Genomic DNA, 24,489 nt, shown 5'->3' on the forward strand with positions numbered 1-24,489 from the left:
AGACGAGTGTTTCCACAGCTTTTTCGAGTTCTACCAAACTTTCACGAGTGTTTCTATAACTCGATAGAAACACAGAAAACATGTTTTCTATTTCTTTTAGAAAACAGCACAAAGAAAATAACGCACATCAAAGTAATATTTAGCGCTTTATTTAACATCAAAACGTAGATTCTCTTCACCTTGCAGTTTTACGTCATAAACATAATCAACCAATCATAGTAAGGGAGTCAATGAACAGAAATAAATCAACAGAGCGTTTTCACTCACGTGACCAGATTTCTCCATTGTCATGGCAACCGACTTTATCCGCCATATTGGTGTTCCATCGAAGCAGAGTTTGAGTAGCGTCACACAACAGTTAGAGCATAATTTACAGTTTTTCGACTACTTTAATGCGCGAAACAACTCATTTACATTAAGATTCTTTGCATTCTCGTCGGCTGTGGCAATAAAACGGGGAAAAAGAAGGCCCAGTGGTTAAAAACTGAGTTTTTTCGTGTTCTATGTGTTATTGTCAACCAAGGCAAGTACTTGTACGTGTACATGGAATACCTGACTACGGAAAGAGGAAGATGTATTTCTGCCATAAGTAGAGACGATTTAGCTGATGCTATATGTTAGAAAATGACCGAGTTAGCAGCAAGCATTTCGAAGATTGAAGATCTGACACAGTATGTCCCAAGAAAACAAACTGATATCTGTTGGTAAGATATGAGGTGAACCAATCTTTCGCTACTCCACGAAATCCACAATAATCTAGTTTCTCACACTAGATGTTATGATTTACAGTATCAAGCGCTTTACTGAAATCTTAAAATAATTATACCACAAGAAAGTTCGTTGCAGTCAATTGCATGTTGTATCAAGTCGATGATGCTTAGAATGGCATGATCAGTGGAGTGTTTTCACAGAAACCAAACTGTTTGCAATAAATTACTTTCTTCTTTGCCAAGAGGTATAGTATTCTCTTAGGCATCAATTTTTCCAACAGTTTATTGAATATGGACAGAATTGTCTAAACTTGTTTGTAAGGCCTAAACTTGTTTATAACACAGGGGTAATTTCAGTTTTTTTTTAAATTGCTTGGGGCAATTCCAGTAGAATTGAAAAGGAAGCATTTATTAAATATAATTTCTCGTAGTAGAGGCTTAGATATGGCATATTTAGTAGCTCTTAGGATGTTGATTGGTATACTAAAGGGTCCAGTAGACTTGCTGGCATTCAGTTTAATAATTTTATTTTCAATTTCCACAGTTGTTATGGGAAATAGAAAGAAATTATCCTGAGATGAAGGTGTGAGATACTGAAGGGGGGGATTTATTTACTCTACGAACACTCTTAGCCAAAAAATATCCAATATGAACAAAAAAAGTGTTAAAAGCATAATTTTTCCATTGACTTAGGACCATTTTTTCAGCATCGTCAACAAGTAATTTAGTGGGAGTACATCCAGATCTGCATCTAAGGTTGACAAGTTGTCTTATCCCCTTCCAGTCGACTTTTTTGGAATCAGACTTATTTACATGGAAGTGATCATTTTTATAGTTATTTTTACTCACTTTTAGCAAGTGGTTATGCCCATTCCTAAAAGTTTAAATTTTGAATGATAATAAGTAGGTTTGGTTTTCATATACTTCTTTTAGTATGATAATTGAGTCGCTTAATGTAGTTGTCCATGGTTTGGATTTCATTTTAGATTCACGTTTAGAAAGTTGTTTGATAGAAATATGAACAACAATTATTTCTAAGATTCTAGTGTAAAAGGAATTAAACATTACATTAGGATCACTGGATATCTTGAATTAGAGCAGATTCATAAAAATAAAAATCGTCTCATTATTAGATCTTAATATTATTGGGAAGAGAAGAATATATTTTTTTACAATTAGGAAGTTAGGTAGATGATCAGTAAGATCATAAACAAGATTTCCACTTGAGGTGAGATGTTTCTGAGTGGTCAGTAATTCGGGTGGGTTGTAAAATGTGTGGTTGAAAACTAGAGGACCCCTAAGGTATTTAAAAAGTTTTCTGTATCTGCGTGAGAATCCAATTTAAGGAGGTCTAGATTGAAATCTCCCAAGGTAATGCAGAACTTATCCTTCCTATGAATCTTGTCAACTGTAGAGTTAAGATTATCCATAAAGTTTTGTATATAACCATTTGGGTGCAGATAAATCACACTACAGATCATGTTTCTTTGAGATCCATTTTGCATTTCTATCCATAGATCCTCAAAGTCATCTGTTGTTTTTGTGAGTTCAGGACTAGTTGTAAATAACTGAATGATCTGCCTTGATACAAAAACCAACTCCTCCAGCATTTGAAAGACTGGGTTGGAAAGTAAATGAATAACCTGGTATTTAAACATTGGGCAAACAATTTTGGTAAACTTTTAGCTTAATCCCAGGAAGGCAAATATATTAACTCAGACAACATTTGCTGCAAATTATCGAAGTTGGCTGACAAGTTGTTGATATGTTTCTGCTCCTTGAAACAATAGAAACAGAGAAAGGGCGTTTTTCCTTTATTCCTATTTTGATTCCATGCCTCGATGTAAAACAGAACTCTTGTGATATGCGAGCCACATTTGCCTTGTCCTGCCATACCATTTTGCTCGGTTATTATCGAAGCGTAACATTTGAATCGTTCATTCTTTGTGAATGCCTAACCTTTCCGAGAACGATGAACTTTTTGCCTATTTTATACTCTTTAACGCTATTTACAAACCCTGAATAAGTTGATTATACGCCCGTGTGAACTTCTGAAAGATTGGTCCTTACTGTAATAGCCGGTTTCTAGCACTCAAAATGACAGCAAATCCATAGATACGACAGGAGGCAAGCATTCTGGATCGTATGTTTTATCCGGAATTATTACAGGATTCATTCCAACACAAGAAATCTCATCCGAGTAGGTTTCTTCACGTGGGGATCGAGGTTGTTCACATAATCCGAGAGGGAATATACCGCCATGATGGAAAAGTGGAACACCAATATGGCGTCTCAAATTTCCCGCGAAAAATGTGACGTCACGTGAAAACGCTCTACTAAGGCTAAAATTCACCGTTTTTTGGCCAAACAAACAAAGAAAACAGGCCCCAAAGTTAATGTAATTATGAGAAATAACTAAGCCGATTGTTTAACTGAAGTCAAGCACTGGAAGGAGTCAAGAATTTGACAAGAATTGTGGATTTATTTCGCTTCATCGACGTAACCGAATGGTTTGACGACTGACGCTGCCGATCGAGCGACTCGAACCTTGGAGGTAAAAGTGCATTATTTTTCTGTCAAAAGAAGTTTGACTCGGCATTTTGGACGAATATCTTGTCCTGTTAAGGAGCTATGAATAGTTCTGAAGTGCTGCAAAGCCTAGAATGGAGTGAAGTTGTGCCAATTGAATTCATATACTTCTTTGACAGGTCAGCCGCTTCGATAATTTCTTTCACAGATTATTTTTGAACGTGTAGCGGGCTCTGTAAACATCTTACTCGCTTGTTTTCAAGTGTGCAAATATTTGTTTAGTCTTAACCTGGTTTTTGTCAGCTGTGACATTAAAATTTGACACAATTCTTAGTTGTTATTTTTGCATTGCTTATTTCAGCGCCGTGAATATTGATTGCCGTGTCTACGACAACTGTCTGTGTCTCCATCGACAGCTCTCATCTTTGTTGTCAAATGCAATCTTAGACTAGTCACGCTTCTAGAAAGTTCTAATCAAGTAGCTTCAAGTGTCTTGACTCAGATTACATGTTACTTGAGTTCCTTTGAACTAATTGATTTAATAACCGGCACGCATACATGCATGCACAGGCGATGACGCCTTACAATGATCCCAGAAATTGCATTTTTCTTATTCATTTTAATTTTTATTTGCCTTGACTACAAAACGAACCTCCAATACATTACAAACCTACAGTATGGTAATATAAATACATCAAATCATTATGAAATTCGTCATTTAGCAACAGAAAGGCCCAGGATTGATTTCCACACCTAGCGTACCTAGTCGATACTGAAGATTGTGTGACATTTCCGTATTGAAATGGTCTGAAATGTAATGCAGTTATGCAACTTATCAAACAAAACATTTTAGATCAGCTAAATCAGCAATAGGGTAGAAGTTCTTTCTGAATTCTGGCTTCTCGTACAAATAGGAATACGGATACCGTCACTGTTTTGTTTTTAATGGCTTGAGATTAATACCCGAATAAATATTATCAAAAGCAAAAAAATGAAGATGGCGAGTCGCGAAGGAAAAGAAAAGAAAATTAACTTAAACTTAAATATTATCGACAACAATGCACGTCAAAGCAAACAAAGATTTCAGATAGCTCACCTTTGCAATCTATACTGCTGCCATCGGTCTCCCTTATGGAAAGGTTTCAAAAGTTATGACACAGGCGGCCCAGGCTCTCTCGTTAATTATTTGCAACGGTCGTTGTCGGTTCGACTCAAGCGATCGAAAAATATGCTTCATAAATTGACGAATTTGAGATCTTTCGTTCCTAAATTACAATAAACTGTAAGCCATATAAATAAAGATCATTTACCTATTGTTGATTGTCTGTTATTGTGTGATTTTCAGGGGTTTTGGGACGTTTATTCCAGTAGGGAGCGTCAGCGGCAAGTGGGGAATAAACGTCCCAAAACCCCTGAAAATCACACAATAACAGACAATCAACAATAGGTAAGTGATCTTTATTTATATGGCTTACAGTTTATTGTAATTTAGGAACGAAAGATCTCAAATTCGTCAATTTATGAAGCATATTTTTCGATCGCTTGAGTCGAACCGACAACGACCGTTGCAAATAATTAACGAGAGAGCCTGGGCCGCCTGTGGTTATGACACTAACCGGCCTTCACTCGTCAAATTCAACATCAGTCAACTTAGTCTGCCATCACGTATGCCGACTTCGAATACACGTACAACGATCTTACAATTATCCAGTACATCATTCTCCCCTGAACCCAAAACTCTGTTTAACTGTACGTTAGAAATCAAACGCGTTTTGCCGATGGGTGCTCTTAAAGTCGATTCAGTACTCATGACAATCAAAGATGGCGTACCGAACTGAGTAAACAACAAAGTGCCTAGTTCCCAGTGCTACTCGGTTGGAGTAATCGTAACATTGCCCGTCCACGGGCCACAACATATAGGCGTCACGGCGTCACCGCCTAAAAATCGGCTTGAACAGTAAACACTGCGTGTAGTATATGTGTTTACGGAAAGGATCGTTCCGCCAACATAACATGGTGTCAGAAGTCAAAAAGTAGCCTAACCTACTTTGTGTACGTGGTCCTCGTCACTGCAGTCTTCATTACAGTCTTCCATCGCCTATTTTCCTCAACGATGACAACAGAAGGCGCACGAGCCGGCAGAAGTCGCAGCTAAATCAGCCTCTGTTACCAGTTAAGGCACCAAAACCGTTCAATTTCTGTAAACCTGAAGAATGGCCGCGCTGGCTAAAGAGATTTAAGCGTTATGGTAGTGTTTCAGTCCTTTGTCAGGAAAGAAGAAGAGCTTCAAATTAATACTTTCCTATACGCCATGGGTATAGGAAGCCGAGAATATCATGGCGAGTTTGGCATTCTCAGAGGCAGGCGACGTAAAGACGTACGACGTGGTCAGAGGAAAGTATGACAGTCATTTCGTCGCAAAGAAGAACGTGTCCTACGAGCGAGCTAAATTTTTAATCAACTTGTGACGCGTCAAGATGAACGTGAGAATTTTATCACTGCTTTGCATTGCCTAGCCTGCGCTGCAGACGACAAACTTGCTATACCGGGGTTTTGTTCGTCTGCAACGCAGGCTATGCATTGCCTAGCCGAGTTCTGTGAATATGGCCCGTGAAAGATGAAATGATTCGAGATCGCTTGGTTGTTGGACTCAACAACCAGAAACTCTGTGAACTGAAAATGAACGCAAGTTTAACACCGGAAAATGCCGTTCAGCAAGCCAGCCAGAGTGAGTCCGTCAAAAAGCAAAAAGAGGTTATCCGTTTCGGAATACCTCCCACGACGATCGATGTTGATCAACTGGAGGTTAAGAAGGAACAAAAAAGACCGAATTCATGGAGACCATTGCACGGAGACGACCAAACTTGCAGAAGACCAAACGAGACCATAAGACCCTGCATAAGACAATCTTGTAGCAAATCAGACGTTCAGACAATCTTGTAGCAAATTGCAATCAACTAACAGTTTACATTTATTCACACACCATGTGTTTGGAGACAATTAGGTTACTCTCTGACTGCAAAACCTGTCATTCAAATTTACCTTGCTACCTTGTGTAATTGTCACTTCATAACCTTACGCGACGTCTTAAAATAAACACCACTATTAGTCAAAGCAAAAACAACATCTGCTTTTTAAAGTCGGTTCGATAAAATCTGATTATCAGATTTTGCGGCATTACAAAAGACAGTACTTCATGTAATATATCACATTACACACAAACCATTATTTTCTCAAAAGAGAAGAGAAGAAAACAGTCCATCCCTTGTAATCCAGACATTTACGCTATATGTCCCAAATGTGTAAATAAACACTTTTAAAACTTGACAAAGACCAAACGCACAATACGAAGAACTGCATCCTGATGCATCTTATCAGCAAAATGTATATAAATACAAACAAAAAAGGAAAGGATTTTGTTTTTGCGTACCGTATTTACTCGAATAAGCGCCGCGGCGCTTATTAAATTTTCCCACCTCAAGTGCGGCGCTTATTTGAGGGCGGCGCTTATTTAAAATTTGGACTCCACAAAGAGTCTTTTATTTTACAGTTATCGAAAGTAGCATCTTCTGATTGTCAGTATTTGTCTCTTCTGAAGAGAGTAGTGGCGCTAGCTGTCCTAGCAAAGTTCGCGGCCTTCACAACATTTACGTATTGTAAGAATGTTTGATAGAAAACAAATGGGCGAGCAGTAAAACCATCACTGTAAACTGCAAAACATCGCTTTTGATGAAACGAAATGTCCAGTTTGCATTAGAGTTGCTTTGTAGTGCAGTTTTTAGCAAAACAGATTTCTTCGAATTAGCGCCGCATCGGGACTGCGGCGCTTATTCGGGGGCGGCGCTTATTAACTTTTTTGTCCGAAATGCGGCGCTTATTCGGGGGCGGCGCTTTTTCGAGTAAATACGGTAACCCGAAGGCGGAAAAAAAACTACTGCCCAGAAAAATTGCCAAACCCCTGCCCCATATGGCCTAAAAGTAAAATAGTATGTCTCTTATATTCCGAGCATTTACAATATATGTGTAGCAATTCCACTCGAAAAAAAAACACATATAACGTCTAGAGCGTTACAATGAACGTCTTAAAAGTTCAATTGGAATACAACCACGAAAGGGCTATTTCTTACTTTGTTTCCTTGCTACTTTTTTACTTCGTTACCTTATGTGAGGTCTTACACACAGCACTATTCTGAGCGACTGAGTCCATCGGATATTCTCATGTTACATCACGGTCACGTCGTGAACACAGGGGGCTCATACAAGCGGCGTGACTGTTTGTATGTTCGAAATATAAAGAAATGTATGGGGATTTTGAAAGGGTCTTATGATCGAAAAATAAATTCTAGTAATGTCTATGTTTAAGGTCAAAATAAACGTTAACTTACCTCAGCTGTTGTCGTTATTGAGCCTCAGAATGCCGAATTTGGGCGATTTGAAGGGTTTTGCGTTGACCGTTGCTTCACGCAAAACCCTTCAAATCGCCCAAATTCGGCATTCTGAGGCTCAATAACGACAACAGACAACAGCTGAGGTAAGTTAACGTTTATTTTGACCTTAAACATAGACATTACTAGAATTTATTTTTCGATCATAGGACCCTTTCAAAATCCCCATACATTTCTTTATATTTCGAACATACAAACAGTCACGCCGCTTGTATGGGCGCCCTGTGCAAAAACCAGAAAGCTAAACTGCTGTGAAGCCCACAAGTTCGAGACGATCAACAATCTGGGACCGTTTCCTTTCAGCTGGACGTATTTGATGATAATTAATTGTCGTGAACTTTGCCAATGGATTCCTTTGTTAACATTTTACTAGCTTTAAGTCTGTGCGGTCTGTATAAAGGTAGGTGACTCAGAAATCCAGATAAGTTACACTGTACGGACCCGGAAATCCTGATATAAATTATTCATAAGCTAATTAATATTTATTCATCAAACCAGTAACGTCCCTTTAATAATGCTTTGTGTTTTAAAATATTTTCATCTGGTGTATAGCGAGACTAGCAAGCCTCCAGTTTATGATGCACATTTGGCTTGTGTCACTTCCCGCTTTAATTTCTTCCTCGCATTTTTAATAAGCATAAACTGTCGAACAAACTGATGTAGCCGGTACAACATGTACCACAATAGGTTTAGATGGATGTTTTACTCCTGAGGGCAAAGTTAAAATAGGCGAGAATGTAAAGAATCAAATCATAACTCGGCAGAAACCTCCAGCAAAACGATTGTGGCCGATTGTGTTTACAACAGAATCCTGTTTCACTCGACATCGCGAAAAACTAAGTCACGCTGACAAGTGGCCTCGTTATCAGAGATTTTCCCACCGTATTTACTATTTTCCGCATTATTATCATTATTTAATATTATAGGTCATTATTACGACAGACATCTCGAAGAGGCCGGCTCCTGAAGACCCTTGAAAAATGAAGTTATGAAGTATGTGTATTCGTTCGTGGCGTTATGTGACCAAATTCGAGACCAAACATATCCAATCCAGAAATTTATAGGAAAAAACACTATCAACTTTCCAATTGCGGCCTTTTTCTATCGAGAGTAATCGTTGTCCAGTCAAAAACTAATGATGTCAGTATTTATGTTACATTTTGCAAAACTGAAAACATACTAAGTCAGCCCTTGGTGTAGTAAGCTCTAGTAACTGTAGCTTCAGGACCCGGGCTCCAGGATTGCGTCATGAGCCCAAAGCCGCTAGTCACGCAAACATCTTCTCGACCCGCCAAGACTTGTCTGTGATAACATAATTCAGTGGTTAACATTAGGGCAGATAGCTAGCTGTTTTCCCGAAATAATTGGTAATCCATGCACTGAGGTCCATCATGTAGGCACTTAAGCGTTTAATAAGAAAACGTTTTTTTTTAATTGTAAATCCTTTGTTAAGTAGTGATTTAGTAAAACACTTTACAATAAAAATTTGCGATAATACATTACCTAAAAACATTATAAACTCCGTTTAAAAAATTTCTAAAAAGACCACGACGTTTCGACGTTGACTTAACGTCATTATCAAGCAAAGAAAATATGTGATTAAATGTATAAATACTAAAAATAGACAATAGAGATTAATTAATAAAAGTTGTGAAGTGAAAAATGTTCAATGTCAAACAAAGAGTTTAGCACGTATAGAGTCCGCCTGCGTATTCAAATTTGGTCGCAGTTTCTTTATAAATAGCATCTCGTAAATGAGACAGTCAAATTTTCCTCGGCACTTTTTCAGGACACGAAATTGGTTTTCCTTTAGGAGGTTCACATCGCCATGAGATTCTTTGAAATGCTTTCCAATCGCCGATGATTTGTGCTCAGCAATGCGTTTGTGTAGGTGTCGGGCTGTGTACCCGACATAATCCGCATCACACAGATTACATGAAAAAGAATAAACAACGCAATGGTGATTAACAATCGTTGGCTTGAGTTCTTTTGGTTTAAGCTCTTGTTCCAGTTTTTTGCTGACGAAAACTGGTTGCACGGTGACGTTGATCTTGTGACTTAGATCGCATAAATGCCGTCTGACTGCATTGGCAGATGTCTGATCTTTAAACGGGAGGCTAACACGGATGACACGATGGGTTTCAGATTCTTGCGATGTATCCGCGGAGACATTACGGACAAAGTTGTTGATGGTGGAGTTAATAACGTGCATGGGATAATCAAGTCGAGTGAAAATAGACCGCAATCTATCACATTCCTCGTTGAAGGCTTCTGTTGTAGATGAGAGGGCGTGCGCTCGATGAACCATTGCTTTGATCAGGCAGTCTTTATAACGTTTATCAGTATGACTATGAAAGTGCAGCAGAAGACCAGTGTTAGTGGGCTTCCTGTAAACCGCCGTTTCGAGCCTTGTTCCATTCATGATTATATCCATTCCGATAAAAGGGATCTTATTATTTACTGGAAGCTCCATCGTGAACGAAAGGTTCGGGTGGAGGCCATTGAGAGTAGTGAGAAATTCAGTAGCAGCTTCAGTGCTGGGCATTCTAGCCAAAGTGTCGTCAACGTATCTTCTGTAGAAACTTGGCATCTTGTCGTCGCATGTAAGCTTTTCTTCGAGGTGACACATAAATACATTTGCCATAAGAGGGCCGAGTGGGGAGCCCATTGCCACACCGTCTATTTGTTCGTATAACTGGCCATTAAATTGGAAAAGCTGATTAGATGTTGGTATTTCAAGAAGAGTAGTAAGATAATCTCTCTGTAGTTCGAGGCCGTAGGTTTGGTTGAACCAATCGTCAGTAAAGGCTTTATCAACAAGGATGTTAATAGTCTCGCTCAATGGTACGTTGGTGAAGAGGGAACTGACGTCGTACGAAACCAATATGTCATTATCACCCATTTGGACGGTACGAATTTCATCAGAGAAACTGAAAGCATCGGTTATCGTGTGATTATTCATGGAGAGTGGCTTTAACTTCTCTTCGAGCCATTTTGCGAGATTGTAATTATAAGTCCCGGTTGCTGATAAGATAGGCCTCACGCTTAGGGTGGCTTTGTGCGTTTTAGGAAGGCCATAAAGATGGGCAAGCCTGGAACTGTTGGGTGACAGTGATTTAGCAATCTCATCGGGTAATATTTCATGTAAGACTGAATTCAGACTTTTCTCCTTTTCAAAGAGCGGATGAAAATGCTTCGGTGGTCGGCCACGCGTTGTGGGACGCTTGTCATCGACTTGTACGAATTTCGAAGAATCATCAACTGAGGCTGCACTTAGAAGCCGTACGTAGTCAGTTTTGTCCATTATTACGACTCCAGACCCTTTATCAGGTTTGGTGATAATGATGTCATCACGCTTTTTCAAGCTATTAAGGGCTTTCGTTAGCGCCTTGGGTGGATTAGGACATGTCCGCTGGATGTAATTCAGAGCGATTGAACGTAAAGTCGAACTGGCCAATTCCTTCGAGGCAGGATCTTCCAATAACGGCTCGATTTTCGAATTGAATTACATCCAGCGGACATGTCCTAATCCACCCAAGGCGCTAACGAAAGCCCTTAATAGCTTGAAAAAGCGTGATGACATCAGAGGGTGCTAATGGGGTTAACAGTTAACTGACAATTGGCCAAAAAAATAGTAGTTAACTGATATTTGGCCCAAAAATTAGTAGTTAACTGATAAATGAAACGTTAACAGTTAAGTGACATTCTATTAATTGTACTGAATACGATTGTTGATACATGTAATAAAACAACCAAGTTTTTCCAAACAGCAAAGCTATTTCGTGACATTTACCTGTCCTGCTGCGTTACCAGATAACATATTAACTGATATTTTATGCGAAAGGTATTAGGGTAGTTCCAGGCACATGTTGATCTCCGTGATTGCGTCGAGTTGGGCGTGGTCAAAGTTATTCTGAGTTTTTATCGAGATGACGACAAAGGATCGGCAATCAAACAACACAGAGGTCGTGTACCGTTTGACATGGCAAAGCACAATTCAATAGACATAGCTTGAAAACATTTGATCGATTTGAATTTATGGAAACAAACGAGAAGCGAAAACGTTTGGACTTGGTGCATTTGACTTAAAGCTGTTACTTACAAACACATCGAACTGTCTTGGGCGGTCACATCATACGAATAAACTTGTGCTTGACATACGCACCCATAACAAGCCCAATGAAACATTTCAGTATACTAATTACTTCTCGTGTCAACCATCAACAGTTCAGAAATGTTTTATCAAAGGTGAGGCCTTGAGACTGCTTACAACAAATTTCTCTAAAACAAAATTTGAGGGAAAAAATCAAGAACTTTCAATAATCTTGTCTTATCGAGAGAGGCCCAGAACTAGTCCAAAGAACTCTAGCGGTAGTTAATTTTGAAAACAGGAAGCAGGCCCTCCAACCAAAACTTAACCCTATCCAGACCCGGGGGGGAGTGCCCGCGCTGACTTTGAAGGTTTATAACTTTTTCAAGATTCAACCAAACGCTGCCAAACTTTGCGAGTTTATCTAAAATTTAACTGGGAATAATTTATGTAGTAGGATAGGTTGTTGTGTCAGGAACTTGACGTCACCATGGCAACGGCATTTTGACAGGCATGTTTTCCCAAATTTGTAATTTTCGTGTTTCTATTAATGAAATTTAACTTTAATGCAATTATTTTCACCTTTTTTACGGTTTTTAAGCACAGTTTTATTGACTTTGAGTACTTTGCATTAATTTGGGCGGTTTTCTGACGTTTTGGAAAATTTCCGCAATCCAAGATGGCGGATCCAAGATGGCGGCTGTTTTGATATCATGACGTGATTGTCACGTGATGTGACGTCATCATCCCACATGACGTATACCAAAAGATAGATTTTCGGACATACTATATATCCTCTCAGTTTCATTGTGATTGCTTAAATATTCTGATAACTAAAATTAGTAGCTAACTGACAATTGGCCAAAAAAATAGTAGTTAACTGACAATTGGCCTAAAAATTAGTAGTTAACTGACAATTGGGTACCCCCATTAGCACCCTCACATCATTATCACCAAACCTGATAAAGGGTCTGGAGTCGTAATAATGGACAAAACTGACTACGTACGGCTTCTAAGTGCAGCCTCAGTTGATGATTCTTCGAAATTCGTACAAGTCGATGACAAGCGTCCCACAACGCGGGGCCGACCACCGAAGCATTTTCATCCGCTCTTTGAAAAGGAGAAAAGTCTGAATTCAGTCTTACATGAAATATTACCCGATGAGATTGCTAAATCACTGTCACCCAACAGTTCCAGGCTTGCCCATCTTTATGGCCTTCCCAAAACGCACAAAGCCACCCTAAGCGTGAGGCCTATCTTATCAGCAACCGGGACTTATAATTACAATCTCGCAAAATGGCTCGAAGAGAAGTTAAAGCCACTCTCCATGAATAATCACACGATAACCGATGCTTTCAGTTTCTCTGATGAAATTCGTACCGTCCAAATGGGTGATAATGACATATTGGTTTCGTACGACGTCAGTTCCCTCTTCACCAACGTACCATTGAGCGAGACTATTAACATCCTTGTTGATAAAGCCTTTACTGACGATTGGTTCAACCAAACCTACGGCCTCGAACTACAGAGAGATTATCTTACTACTCTTCTTGAAATACCAACATCTAATCAGCTTTTCCAATTTAATGGCCAGTTATACGAACAAATAGACGGTGTGGCAATGGGCTCCCCACTCGGCCCTCTTATGGCAAATGTATTTATGTGTCACCTCGAAGAAAAGCTTACATGCGACGACAAGATGCCAAGTTTCTACAGAAGATACGTTGACGACACTTTGGCTAGAATGCCCAGCACTGAAGCTGCTACTGAATTTCTCACTACTCTCAATGGCCTCCACCCGAACCTTTCGTTCACGATGGAGCTTCCAGTAAATAATAAGATCCCTTTTATCGGAATGGATATAATCATGAATGGAACAAGGCTCGAAACGGCGGTTTACAGGAAGCCCACTAACACTGGTCTTCTGCTGCACTTTCATAGTCATACTGATAAACGTTATAAAGACTGCCTGATCAAAGCAATGGTTCATCGAGCGCACGCCCTCTCATCTACAACAGAAGCCTTCAACGAGGAATGTGATAGATTGCGGTCTATTTTCACTCGACTTGATTATCCCATGCACGTTATTAACTCCACCATCAACAACTTTGTCCGTAATGTCTCCGCGGATACATCGCAAGAATCTGAAACCCATCGTGTCATCCGTGTTAGCCTCCCGTTTAAAGATCAGACATCTGCCAATGCAGTCAGACGGCATTTATGCGATCTAAGTCACAAGATCAACGTCACCGTGCAACCAGTTTTCGTCAGCAAAAAACTGGAACAAGAGCTTAAACCAAAAGAACTCAAGCCAACGATTGTTAATCACCATTGCGTTGTTTATTCTTTTTCATGTAATCTGTGTGATGCGGATTATGTCGGGTACACAGCCCGACACCTACACAAACGCATTGCTGAGCACAAATCATCGGCGATTGGAAAGCATTTCAAAGAATCTCATGGCGATGTGAACCTCCTAAAGGAAAACCAATTTCGTGTCCTGAAAAAGTGCCGAGGAAAATTTGACTGTCTCATTTACGAGATGCTATTTATAAAGAAACTGCGACCAAATTTGAATACGCAGGCGGACTCTATACGTGCTAAACTCTTTGTTTGACATTGAACATTTTTCACTTCACAACTTTTATTAATTAATCTCTATTGTCTATTTTTTAGTATTTATACATTTAATCACATATTTTCTTTGCTTGATAATGACGTTAAGTCAACGTTGAAACGTCGTGGTCTTTTTAGAAATTTTTTAAACGGAGTTTATAATGTTTTTAGGTAATGTATTATCGCAAATTTTTATTGTAAAGTGTTTTACTAAATCACTACTTAACAAAGGATTTACAATTAAAAAAACGTTTTCTTATTAAACGCTTAAGTGCCTACATGATGGACGGCTCACACTGCCTGTAAAACCATTGCTCTTGGCATTGAGCAGGCGCAGTGGAACGACACTATCTACATCGATGGCACTGAGACGTCACGTGACCCATACCCATGTTTACCTATGACTCCACATACAGGTGGAATCTTCATCAACAGAAGCTTGACTTTGAAGCGAACTGGCAACCCTGAGGTATTTCTTAAATGCACCTCCTCAAGCCAAATCGTTTTTGATGGCACAAACGCATCCGAGAAGGTAGTTATACACTTAAAGGGGCTCACATTTTTTAATAGCTCCATTTCTGCTCGGAGATGCTCGCTGTATGTCAACAATTGTCTCTTCACCCATGCAGTGTCTTTTCCGAACGCAACGGCTGTCGTCAATTTTGAGACTTTTGAGGGACAGTTCTCTTTGACAATACGGGAGTCCGTTTTCAATAACAACGACTTCCCTTGTGTTTGTGTTGTCGGGAACCGCCCTAAAATAGAAGTACACGATACGGCGTTTATCAACAATACTGCTAATTCGAATGAAAGCCTTCGAATGATTGATGTCGCTGTATTCATGGTTTTGTTAACAAACCAGCACACAGAATTTCTCTCGTCTATGAAATTAACCAACGTTACTTTTACAAATAACATGGCGCACTTTGGTGGTTGTCTTCACATTCAGACTTTTTCTGTGAATTCTGCAAGCCAACAACCGACGAAAAGTGGCAAAAAGGACAGAAGTACTAGTAATTTTAGAAAGGGCAAGGGCGTGATTTCACAGCCCTACTATATCAATTATTACGCAACCCAGTTAACAAGGGGACGCATTGACATGAATATAAGTGAAGGGAATTTTTCCCATAATGTTGGAGGAGCAATCACTGTGAACCGAGATGTTAGCTTTGTAAATATTTCCATTACAAAGTCTGATTTTATCAATAACAGCTCTCCATTGCAGGGTGGGGCCATGCTAGTTGAAAGTATCGACGAGTTTTATGTCAAGATCGAGGACTGCGAATTTGTCGAAAACAGTGCCAGAAACGAAGGATCAGCGATATACGTAAACACGGTTACATTTAAGACCGGCTCAATACTAGTTCGAAATGTTTTGTTCCAGAGAAATATGTTACTCAATCCTGATTTTAATGAAGGTCTTCCCATGGGTGGCACTCTAACACTGTACGTCCAACCGGGTCATCTAAAAGTCCTTTTAAAAAACGTTTCGTTTAAGTACAATAAAGCCGCCATGGGGAGCTTAACTTTATACTCGGTGGGGTCCTTTCAAGAACTTACGATTGTTGATTGCAACATTCTTGGAAATTCACAGGATGAACGTTTCTCATACAACTGGGACACCCTCTTTGTCATGTCCTATCAACTTAATTTCACTCTCACTGGCACGAGCATTTCTGAAAATAAAGGAAAACCCACAACCGATACATTGCAGGGCCCGCCAATTCATTTATTTGTGTTTGCTATAAACCTTGCACGGATAAACATAAGTGGCTTGCATTACAAGAACAACAAAGGAGGAGGAATTTATTTTGTACTGGGCTCAAATATAGATGACCCATTCAATGCAACGTTTTTCTTACAAGACTCCTGCTTTGAAAACAACGAACTATTTTCACTGGGGATTTATTCAAGAAGAAACACCTCACTTCAGATAAAACGCGTTCTGTTCACGGCGAACTCTTTTGTGAGTTCTACGTTCCATACTCTGGCCCTGTTTGTCCTCGTTGCTAATACACAGGGAAACCAGATAGCAGTGCAAGACACCACCTTTGAAAAGAATATAGTACAAAATACGATTGCATTGTTTGAATTTCCACCGGATGCAATATATCCTAACGAATGTAAAATTCGCAGATGGAACAACAGAAACCAAGTCCGATTTCCAAATGTTACTTTTCGAGAAAACCAACCGAAAAATTCCACCGTGTTACGACTAACAAACGGATGGAATATACTAAGCAACTGCCGATTTGTCGACAACTTTGCCGTTTGTGCCGTTTCTATTTCAGAGAGGTCTACGAAACTGGATCTAGTGAACACATCTTTTGAGCAAACGCAAAAATTGTCAAAGGCCACCACCGCCCACTACCCTCACTTTAGAGGATTCATATTTTATGCAAGCTCAGGACCTATAAATCTAACCAACACGACTCTCAAAGTTGAGTCACTTCAGGACATTGATGCGTATTTTATGATCACAGGTACAAGCAAAGCAAATATTGATAATTCCACTGTCATTCAATGTCCTGTTGGGACGTTAAAGACCAGTACAAATTTATCGCACTCCAGTTTCAATTTAAATGAAAACTGCTGGGGCAACGGAACATTTTCTACCACAGTGCATTCACATTCCTATTCCTATATTTTCAGTTGTAAACGATGTTCACCAGGATTCTACAGCGTAGAACCATTTGCAAAAATGTGTCTGCCTTGTCCATTTGGGGGAAACTGTACAAGTAATATTGCCGCAAAACCAACATTTTGGGGGTATCCTTCGTTATCGGACCGTGGATCTATCAACTTCCAAAAATGTCCAATCGGCTACTGTTGTCCCTATAAAAACAACAGCTGTCCGTATGACAACCGGCATTATAATTTGTCCATCGGTTGCTCTGGAAACCGTTCTGGTTTCCTCTGCGGAGAATGCAAGCCCGGTTTTACAGAAACTCTATTCTCCGCGCGATGTCGACCCAACGATCTCTGCACGGACTATTGGTTCTGGCCCTTTGCGTTACTCTACAGTTTGGCGTTTGCTTTCTTCCTTCTTTGGAAAAATCCAATTGTACGTTTGATCAAATGACTTTTGCCATGGGGAGGAACGACCCCTGGCGGCCATCTTGAAGCGGACTCGTCTGTAAATGGCGTTGGATACGTGAAGAACACACATGTAAATTAGGAGTTGTGGCACAAACCGTGACAACTCGCTCGGCTCGCCCGGGCTCGCCTCGCTCCTTGTCACAATTTGTGTCCACAACTCCTAATTTACATGTGTGTGCGGAACGCAAGACGCCTTTCTTACCCCCTCTCGCGAAACGAGTTGCAAAAAAGGCGTTGGCGGCACCTCTAACGGCCCGCAGCAACAGAGAGCGCCACCTGTGTGCTAGATTTATTTTTCAATTGAACAAATATTTTTCTTTAGTATATGCAACAGATGGCTGCCGCAAGATATTCGTCAGAAGTTTTGCAAGCTAAGATGGAGGAAAACCTCCGTGAATTTCAAAGAAACCCCCAAAGAAATTTGTCTTTTTCACTCGCCCACACCGATTTTAACGAATGGCTTAGAGTATGGAAAATGGACATACCCGAAACTGACACAAACAACAAAGATCTTTTAATTTTTGCAAAAAAACACAAAAAAAAGTTTTATGATCTTTTGGAAAGCGAAATTGATGACTTACGAAGCTTAAAAGCAAGCTTTGGACTTGAAGTTAAATTTTCGATACAAAGAGACGGAGTTACGCAACACATGAACCACTATTTCAGTGAAAGAGAACCGCACGTGTTTTCAAAAAACACCAAAGAAGAAATCGAAAAAGAGTTTGTCAGATTTATCGAAAAAGCAAAGGGAGAAATTGAGGCTTGGTCAGAGAAGGGCTCGGGGTGGAAAATTGAAAGAATAGAAATGGCGTATATCAATGTCGCTCGTTATCAGCCATTGAGAGGGGGGAGTTATCTGCCTTTACCACCAAAATTGGCAAACAAAAAAGCAGTTATTAACGTGCAAAACAGGGATAACGAATGTTTGAAATGGGCTTTGAGAGCTGCATTATTTCCGCCAAGAGATGGGAAAAATCCGCAAAGAACAAGCAGATACCCAGTTGACGACGGAATAAACTACAATGGAATCGATTTTCCAACGCCTCTAAAGCAGATTGACAGGCTTGAGGCGCAAAACAACAACCTTGCAATAAATGTGTTTGGATGGGAAGACGACTGTGTGATACCTCTCAGAACAAGCAAAAAAGAAAATAGCATTTCCCGTATAAACCTTATGTTAATTGAGTCAGGATTAATTCAGCACTACTGTTTTGTAAAAAAAGTAAGCGCTCTTCTTTACGATCAGACTAAATCACACAACAAAAAACACTTTTGCATGATGTGCTTGACCGGTTTTACAAGAGCAGACTTGCTCGAAAAGCACGAAAAATATTGCAATGGAGTTAACGGCAGGCCAACAAGAATCGAAATGCCGGAAGAGGGGAAAAACACTCTTTCTTTTAAAAACTATCAAAAACAAATGAAAGCGCCTTTTGTAATTTACGCCGACTTTGAGGCATTGCTGAGAAAGATGCAAGGATGCAAACGCGAAACGCCCGAGGACCGCAAGAAGAGAAAAGAGCAAGGGGAAGACATTGAGGAGCTGAAGCCAAAAAGCTACACGGACAAAACGGAACAGCACGAGGCGTGCGGATTTTCTTACACGGCCGTGAGGAGCGACGGCAAACACGAAAAGCCTTTTGTTTACAGAGGAGAAAACGCCGTTGAAGTTTTTTTGAACTGCATTTTAAGCGAAGAGAAAAAAATAAGAACAGAATTGTCAAAGCCAGAGCCCCTTGTGATGACTTCGGAAGACTGGGAAAAATTCAAAAATGCAACCGATTGCCACATTTGCGAAAAAACGCTGATAAAACAAAACTTTTTAGACTCGTTGCCGGTTTGGATTGGGTATTATGGTGAACTTAATTACTTTGGGCAGCTTCACAAAAAATGTTATTACAGCACGAAAAAAGCGGAGCAAAGCCTTGGTACCGAACACCACTATGAGCTAAAAAAGCTGACACAAAACACACACATAGTGGCCGCAAAAAACCAAAAAAAATGTTTGAAGTGCCACAAGCCGCTTATCCAGCCGAACTACAAAGATGTGGTAAAGGACCACTGCCACATAACAGGGAAGTTTCGAGGAGCCGCGCACAACATTTGTAACTTGATGATGAGAATAAATCCAAAAAATGTCCAAATACCAGTTGTATTTCACAACCTAAGGGGCTATGATGCGCACCATTTAATGCAGGCAATGTCAAAGATTTCAAAAGAGGCACAGAAAGAGGTAAAATGTGTCGCAAACAACATGGAAAAATACATCACATTTTCATTTGGCGGACTGCGTTTTATTGACAGCTTAAACTTTCTTCAAGGAAGTCTTGATTCACTTGTAACAGCGACACCGAAGGAGTCATTAAATATAACAAAATCTATTTCAACACAGTCTGATGAAAGTTTTGAACTTCTTTGCAAAAAGGGAATCTATCCTTACGAATACATGGACTCATGGGAAAGATTTAGCGAAACAAGTTTGCCTGAAAAAGAAAAGTTTTACAGCAAACTTAATGATGAGAACATAACGGATGAAGAGTACAAACACGCGCAAAACGTGTGGGAAACCTTTGGCTGCCAGACCCTGGGCGACTACCACGATTTGTACGTTAAGACAGACGTTTCTCTGTTGGCTGACGTTTTTGAAAACTTCCGAAAAATCTGTCTTGAGAAGTACTGGTTAGATCCCGCGAATTATTACACGACGCCAGGCCTTTCTTGGGACGCACTTTTGAAAAAGACAGGCGTGGAGCTTGAGTTACTTACGGACTATGAAATGCATCTTTTTGTTGAAAGGGGATTAAGAGGCGGAATTTCGATGGTAAGCAAGAGATATGCAAAGGCGAACAACCCTTATGTTGAGGGATTTGACCCGAGCCAGCCAAAAAAATACATAATGTACCTCGATGCGAATAACCTTTACGGGTGGGCAATGAGCAAGCCGCTCCCAAAAAGTGGTTTTAGATGGAAAAAGGTTATGCCGACAGAAAAAGAAATAATGACGAAAAAAGAGTTTGCAAAAGCTGGATGGATTTTAGAGGTGGACTTAGAATACCCGAAAGAGCTGCATGACGCCCAAAACAGCTATCCATTAGCGCCAGAGAAAAAGAAAATAAACAAAGAAATGTTTTCACCTTACCAAAAGAAAATAATAAAAAATCTTGATTTAAAACTGCCAGAAAGCGAAAAGCTTGTATTGACTCTCGAAGACAAAAGCAATTACGTCGTGCATTACCGAAACTTGCAGTTTTATTTAAAACAGGGAATGAAACTCAAAAAAGTGCACAGGGTCTTAGAGTTTGAACAGGAATGCTGGATGGAGCCCTACATCCGGATGAACACAGAATTCAGAAAAAAAGCAAAGAACGACTTTGAAAAGAACTTTTACAAGCTAATGAATAACTCGGTTTTTGGAAAAACAATGGAAAACCTGAGAAACCGTGTAGACATAAGAATAGCGCGAAGCGACGAAACAAAGAAAATAAGAAAATTAGTTGCAAGCCCATTGTATTCAAGGCATGTAATGTTTTCAAACGATCTAGTTGGAATAGACATGCGAAAAAGCAGGCTTTTTCTTAATAAACCGGTCTACACAGGCATGACCATCCTTGACGTAAGCAAGCTATGCATGTATGACTTCTTTTACAACCATCTGAAAAAGGAGTACGGGGAGCGTTGCGAGCTTTTGTATACAGACACAGACAGCCTTTTGCTTGAGATAGAAACAGAAGACGTTTACGCGGACATGGCAAAAAACATTGACAATTATGACACAAGCGACTACCCAAAAGAGCATTCACTTTATTCAAACGAAAACAAAAAGGTGTTGGGAAAAATGAAAGACGAATGCGCAGGAAAACTAATTTCAGAGTGTGTTTGTTTGAGGCCAAAAATGTATTCAATAATGACAGAAGACAAAAAAAATATAAAAAAGGCAAAGGGGGTAAAAAAGTGTGTGATAAAGAAGCAAATTGAACATGAACAGTATAAGGAAACGCTTTTTGGAACAAAGCAGTTGTGGCATGGAATGAACATACTTAGAAGCGAGGGTCATGAGATTTACGGAATGCATCTCAACAAAGTCTCGCTGTCGCCTTTTGACTCAAAGCGATGTATAGCGGATGATGGGATACATACAAATGCTTACGGGTATAAGTTTTGCGAAAAAACAGAACGTTTATAGCTTTTCTGAGCCCAAGGGGCTCAAGCACTAAGTGCTTGGTGGTAACTGTGTATTTGGAGGAATAACAAGCAATTCTTCACGCACGAAGCCGCGCTTTGGACCATCGTGCAAGTAATAAAGCACTGGCTGATTAGGTTTAGTAACAGACCTTTCAATGCTGTAGACTTTTAATGACCAAATCGGATCTGTAGCCCTTTTTACGCCGCCTTCCAGCTCGCCAGGTTGGTAGAGAAAGCGCACATTAACGAGAGAGGGGAGTTTTTTTTCTTTCTTGCCAACAGGCCTTGTATATTTTGAGGACGGTTTGGAAGAAACAGCCTTTTCTTTGATTGCAGTAGCAGGTTTTTTTTCAGTAAGACTGGTTACTTCGTTGTTCAGAGCGGCAACAACTTCGGGTAGCCTTTTTACCCACGCTGTCGACCGCTGGCCAGATGGCAGGGTCATCTCGACACCGTACTGATAGCCAAACAGGCGCCCTGCCAGTGTTTGATTAAAACGTTCAACAATAGCTTGATCTCTGTGAATGTTAACACGCCCGCGTCTAATATAGGTTTTGTGATTTTCCATTTCTTTAGTAACAGATCCCATGAATTCGCGACCAGGGTCAACTTGCAGCATCTGTGGCCATTTTAGTGCACTTCGCCTGTAAATTGTCTGAAAACCTTTTGCAACCTCAGTTGAATCTTTGGAGGTCAAAGGCTCGGCCTCTTTGAAACGGCTGGCAACGTCAACAACAGTCAGCGCGTATTTGTAAACTTTTCGCCCTCGCGGCAGTTTGTCGTGTGGCAGAAAAAGAAGGTCCGCCTGGTGGACCGCGTTTGGAGAAGAAACATCGAATTTTGGGCGAGGAACGTATCGTGGTGCCGGAAGGTAGATCTGCCAAAGGGCCTGCTTAACTAGCCACTTTTTTGCGGCATCTTCGGAAACCTTGGCAGCCTCGGCTAATTTTTTTATCGCAGCAATTCCCTTCCAGTAGCCCTGGGGGCTATAGTAGACTTTCGAGATCTTTGCATCCATGCGTATACAAGAAAAAAAAGAAACGTTTAAAGAAACCGAAAGGCAGCGTACCCAAGTGCAAGCGCGCCAGCGCCAACGAACATCAGTTCACCTTGTTTCTGCTGCTCACTTGGCTGATAGAAATCAGAGAACTTGGGTTCTTTCGGAGGAATCATTTGTTTGTCAGGATGTGCCTGGTTGTAGAGTTTGAAAGCGTAGTCTGTGTTCGTGAAGTTTTGTTTCGCTTGCTGTTTGATCTCATTGTTGGTTTCGATCCAGTCGAGAAGCTTCGTGCGGTCGCGAGAGTACTTCGCGTAAGCTGCCTGGTAAGCCTCGAGAGCTTTGTCGTGTCTTTCTTTTTCTTTCAAAGCGGCGTCATCTCCGCCACCCAAAGCTCGAGCAAGATAGTTGCCGCCAATGAAAGCAGCAGCGTTCAAGATAGCTCCGCCAGCCATAATCGCTACGCTTGCCATTGTGTGTTTTTGTTCTTATATTATGATATTTTTTTTTAATTGGTGGGGAGAATTTTCTGGTCCTCGAGATACTGTTTAAGTGCAACGCTGCCAGCCATGACGGCTGTGAACTTTACATAGTTCATAAAACTGCTGCTTGGGTCGGATGTGAAGTTTTCTTTTACAACTTTTTTGGCAGCCCAGCCGATTCCGGCGGCAAGGCCAGTGAGAGTCGCGGCATCCATGAGTGTTTTTACGAGTTTGTTGTCAGACATGGTGTTTGTTATAAAATAAAAATAAATATTTAAATTGAAAAATAATTTTTTGAATTCTTTTAATTTCATCAAAGAGTTCTAATAAAAAAAAAGTTAATTGCTGAAGTCAGAAAGTAAAACAGAAATCACTTTCTTTAAAACTTTAGTTGGTCAAACACATCATGCAACATGGAATAAAAGATTTTTTTCATTTCAGCACACATCAAACTTCTTGCTTCTTCAATCTTCTCTTTTCTTTTTTCTTCATTTTCTATTTTTTCATACTCTTTTTCAAGTTTTATTAAATCCTCAAACTGCCTGTTTAAACTTTCCACAGTTTTTTCATCAATAGCAATAAAATTTTTTAATTCTTCTGGTTTCAGCTGGTTAAAAAAGGCTTTTGTCCCTTCCAAAGCAGCTGTTGCTCGTGCCTCATCTTTTTCGAAGAATTTCCCAAAGAACTCGGCACAGAGACCCAACAAAATAAAGTTTCCAAAATCCATTGGGTCAGGCATAGTGCATGTCTTCGTGTCGGTCATCGTGTTTGGTATACTTTAAAAAATCGAATGTTTAAATGAAAATTATTTAATAATTTTTTTAATCCATCGGACGGATTCCTCTTTTTGAGCCATTTTGGTTTGTTGGTTGCGGAATTCTAGAGCCCGTTTGGCGCGTGTCTGAAGAACGCGTTGCAACCCTTCCAATACTTTCTGCTGTAAGGGGGGCCGGCTTGTGTGTCATCAGTTATAAGAGTTGGCGGAGCTTTAAATGTTGGACTTCTTTTTTCGTTTATAAAGGCTTTTATGTCTTCGCGTTTCACATAAGTTGTAACGATTGCAACGCCGATACCAAGCAAAGATATCCATTGATTTGTGGTGAGACCGCTTGATTGCGGCTGAGCCTCGGGTGGAGCTGGTTCCGTTACGGCCGGTGGTGTTACACTTCGCCCGGGCTTAGCAGATGCAGATTTCTTTTCCTTTTCTTTTGCAATTATTGCAGCAGCCTCGACAGCAGCTTTTTTCTGTGCTTCACGAGCCTGTTTTGTTTTTTCAGCTGCAAGCTTGCCAGCAGCAACTCGCTTTGGATTTTTGGCAGGCTTTGTTGCTGGAGTTGTT

At 40.2% G+C, this 24,489-nt stretch overlaps 2 protein-coding genes and 1 long non-coding RNA gene across 3 annotated transcripts; 2 read left to right on the plus strand and 1 right to left on the minus strand.

The window, feature by feature from the left end:
- The first annotated feature begins 252 nt into the window (after positions 1–252).
- LOC144652974 (uncharacterized) lies at positions 253–1,828 on the plus strand. Its single transcript, XR_013570641.1, has 2 exons — positions 253–788; positions 833–1,828. It is a non-coding gene; the product is annotated as an uncharacterized LOC144652974 (long non-coding RNA).
- A 7,382-nt stretch (positions 1,829–9,210) lies between these two features.
- LOC144652975 (uncharacterized) lies at positions 9,211–11,157 on the minus strand. The gene has a single exon (XM_078512870.1). The coding sequence runs from the start codon at positions 10,986–10,988 to the stop codon at positions 9,357–9,359; it is 1,632 nt and encodes a 543-aa protein (XP_078368996.1). The 5' UTR covers positions 10,989–11,157; the 3' UTR covers positions 9,211–9,356.
- Positions 10,462–14,493, plus strand: LOC144652976 (uncharacterized). Its single transcript, XM_078512871.1, has 2 exons — positions 10,462–10,634; positions 13,082–14,493. Exon 2 carries the CDS (start codon positions 13,102–13,104, stop codon positions 14,389–14,391), a length of 1,290 nt encoding a protein of 429 aa, XP_078368997.1. The 5' UTR covers positions 10,462–10,634; positions 13,082–13,101; the 3' UTR covers positions 14,392–14,493.
- The last annotated feature ends 9,996 nt before the right edge of the window (positions 14,494–24,489 follow it).

Source organism: Oculina patagonica, chromosome 5 (genome assembly GCF_052425735.1).
Source record: "Oculina patagonica isolate OP01 chromosome 5, crgOcupat, whole genome shotgun sequence".
Taxonomy (NCBI): Eukaryota; Metazoa; Cnidaria; class Anthozoa; order Scleractinia; family Oculinidae; genus Oculina; species Oculina patagonica.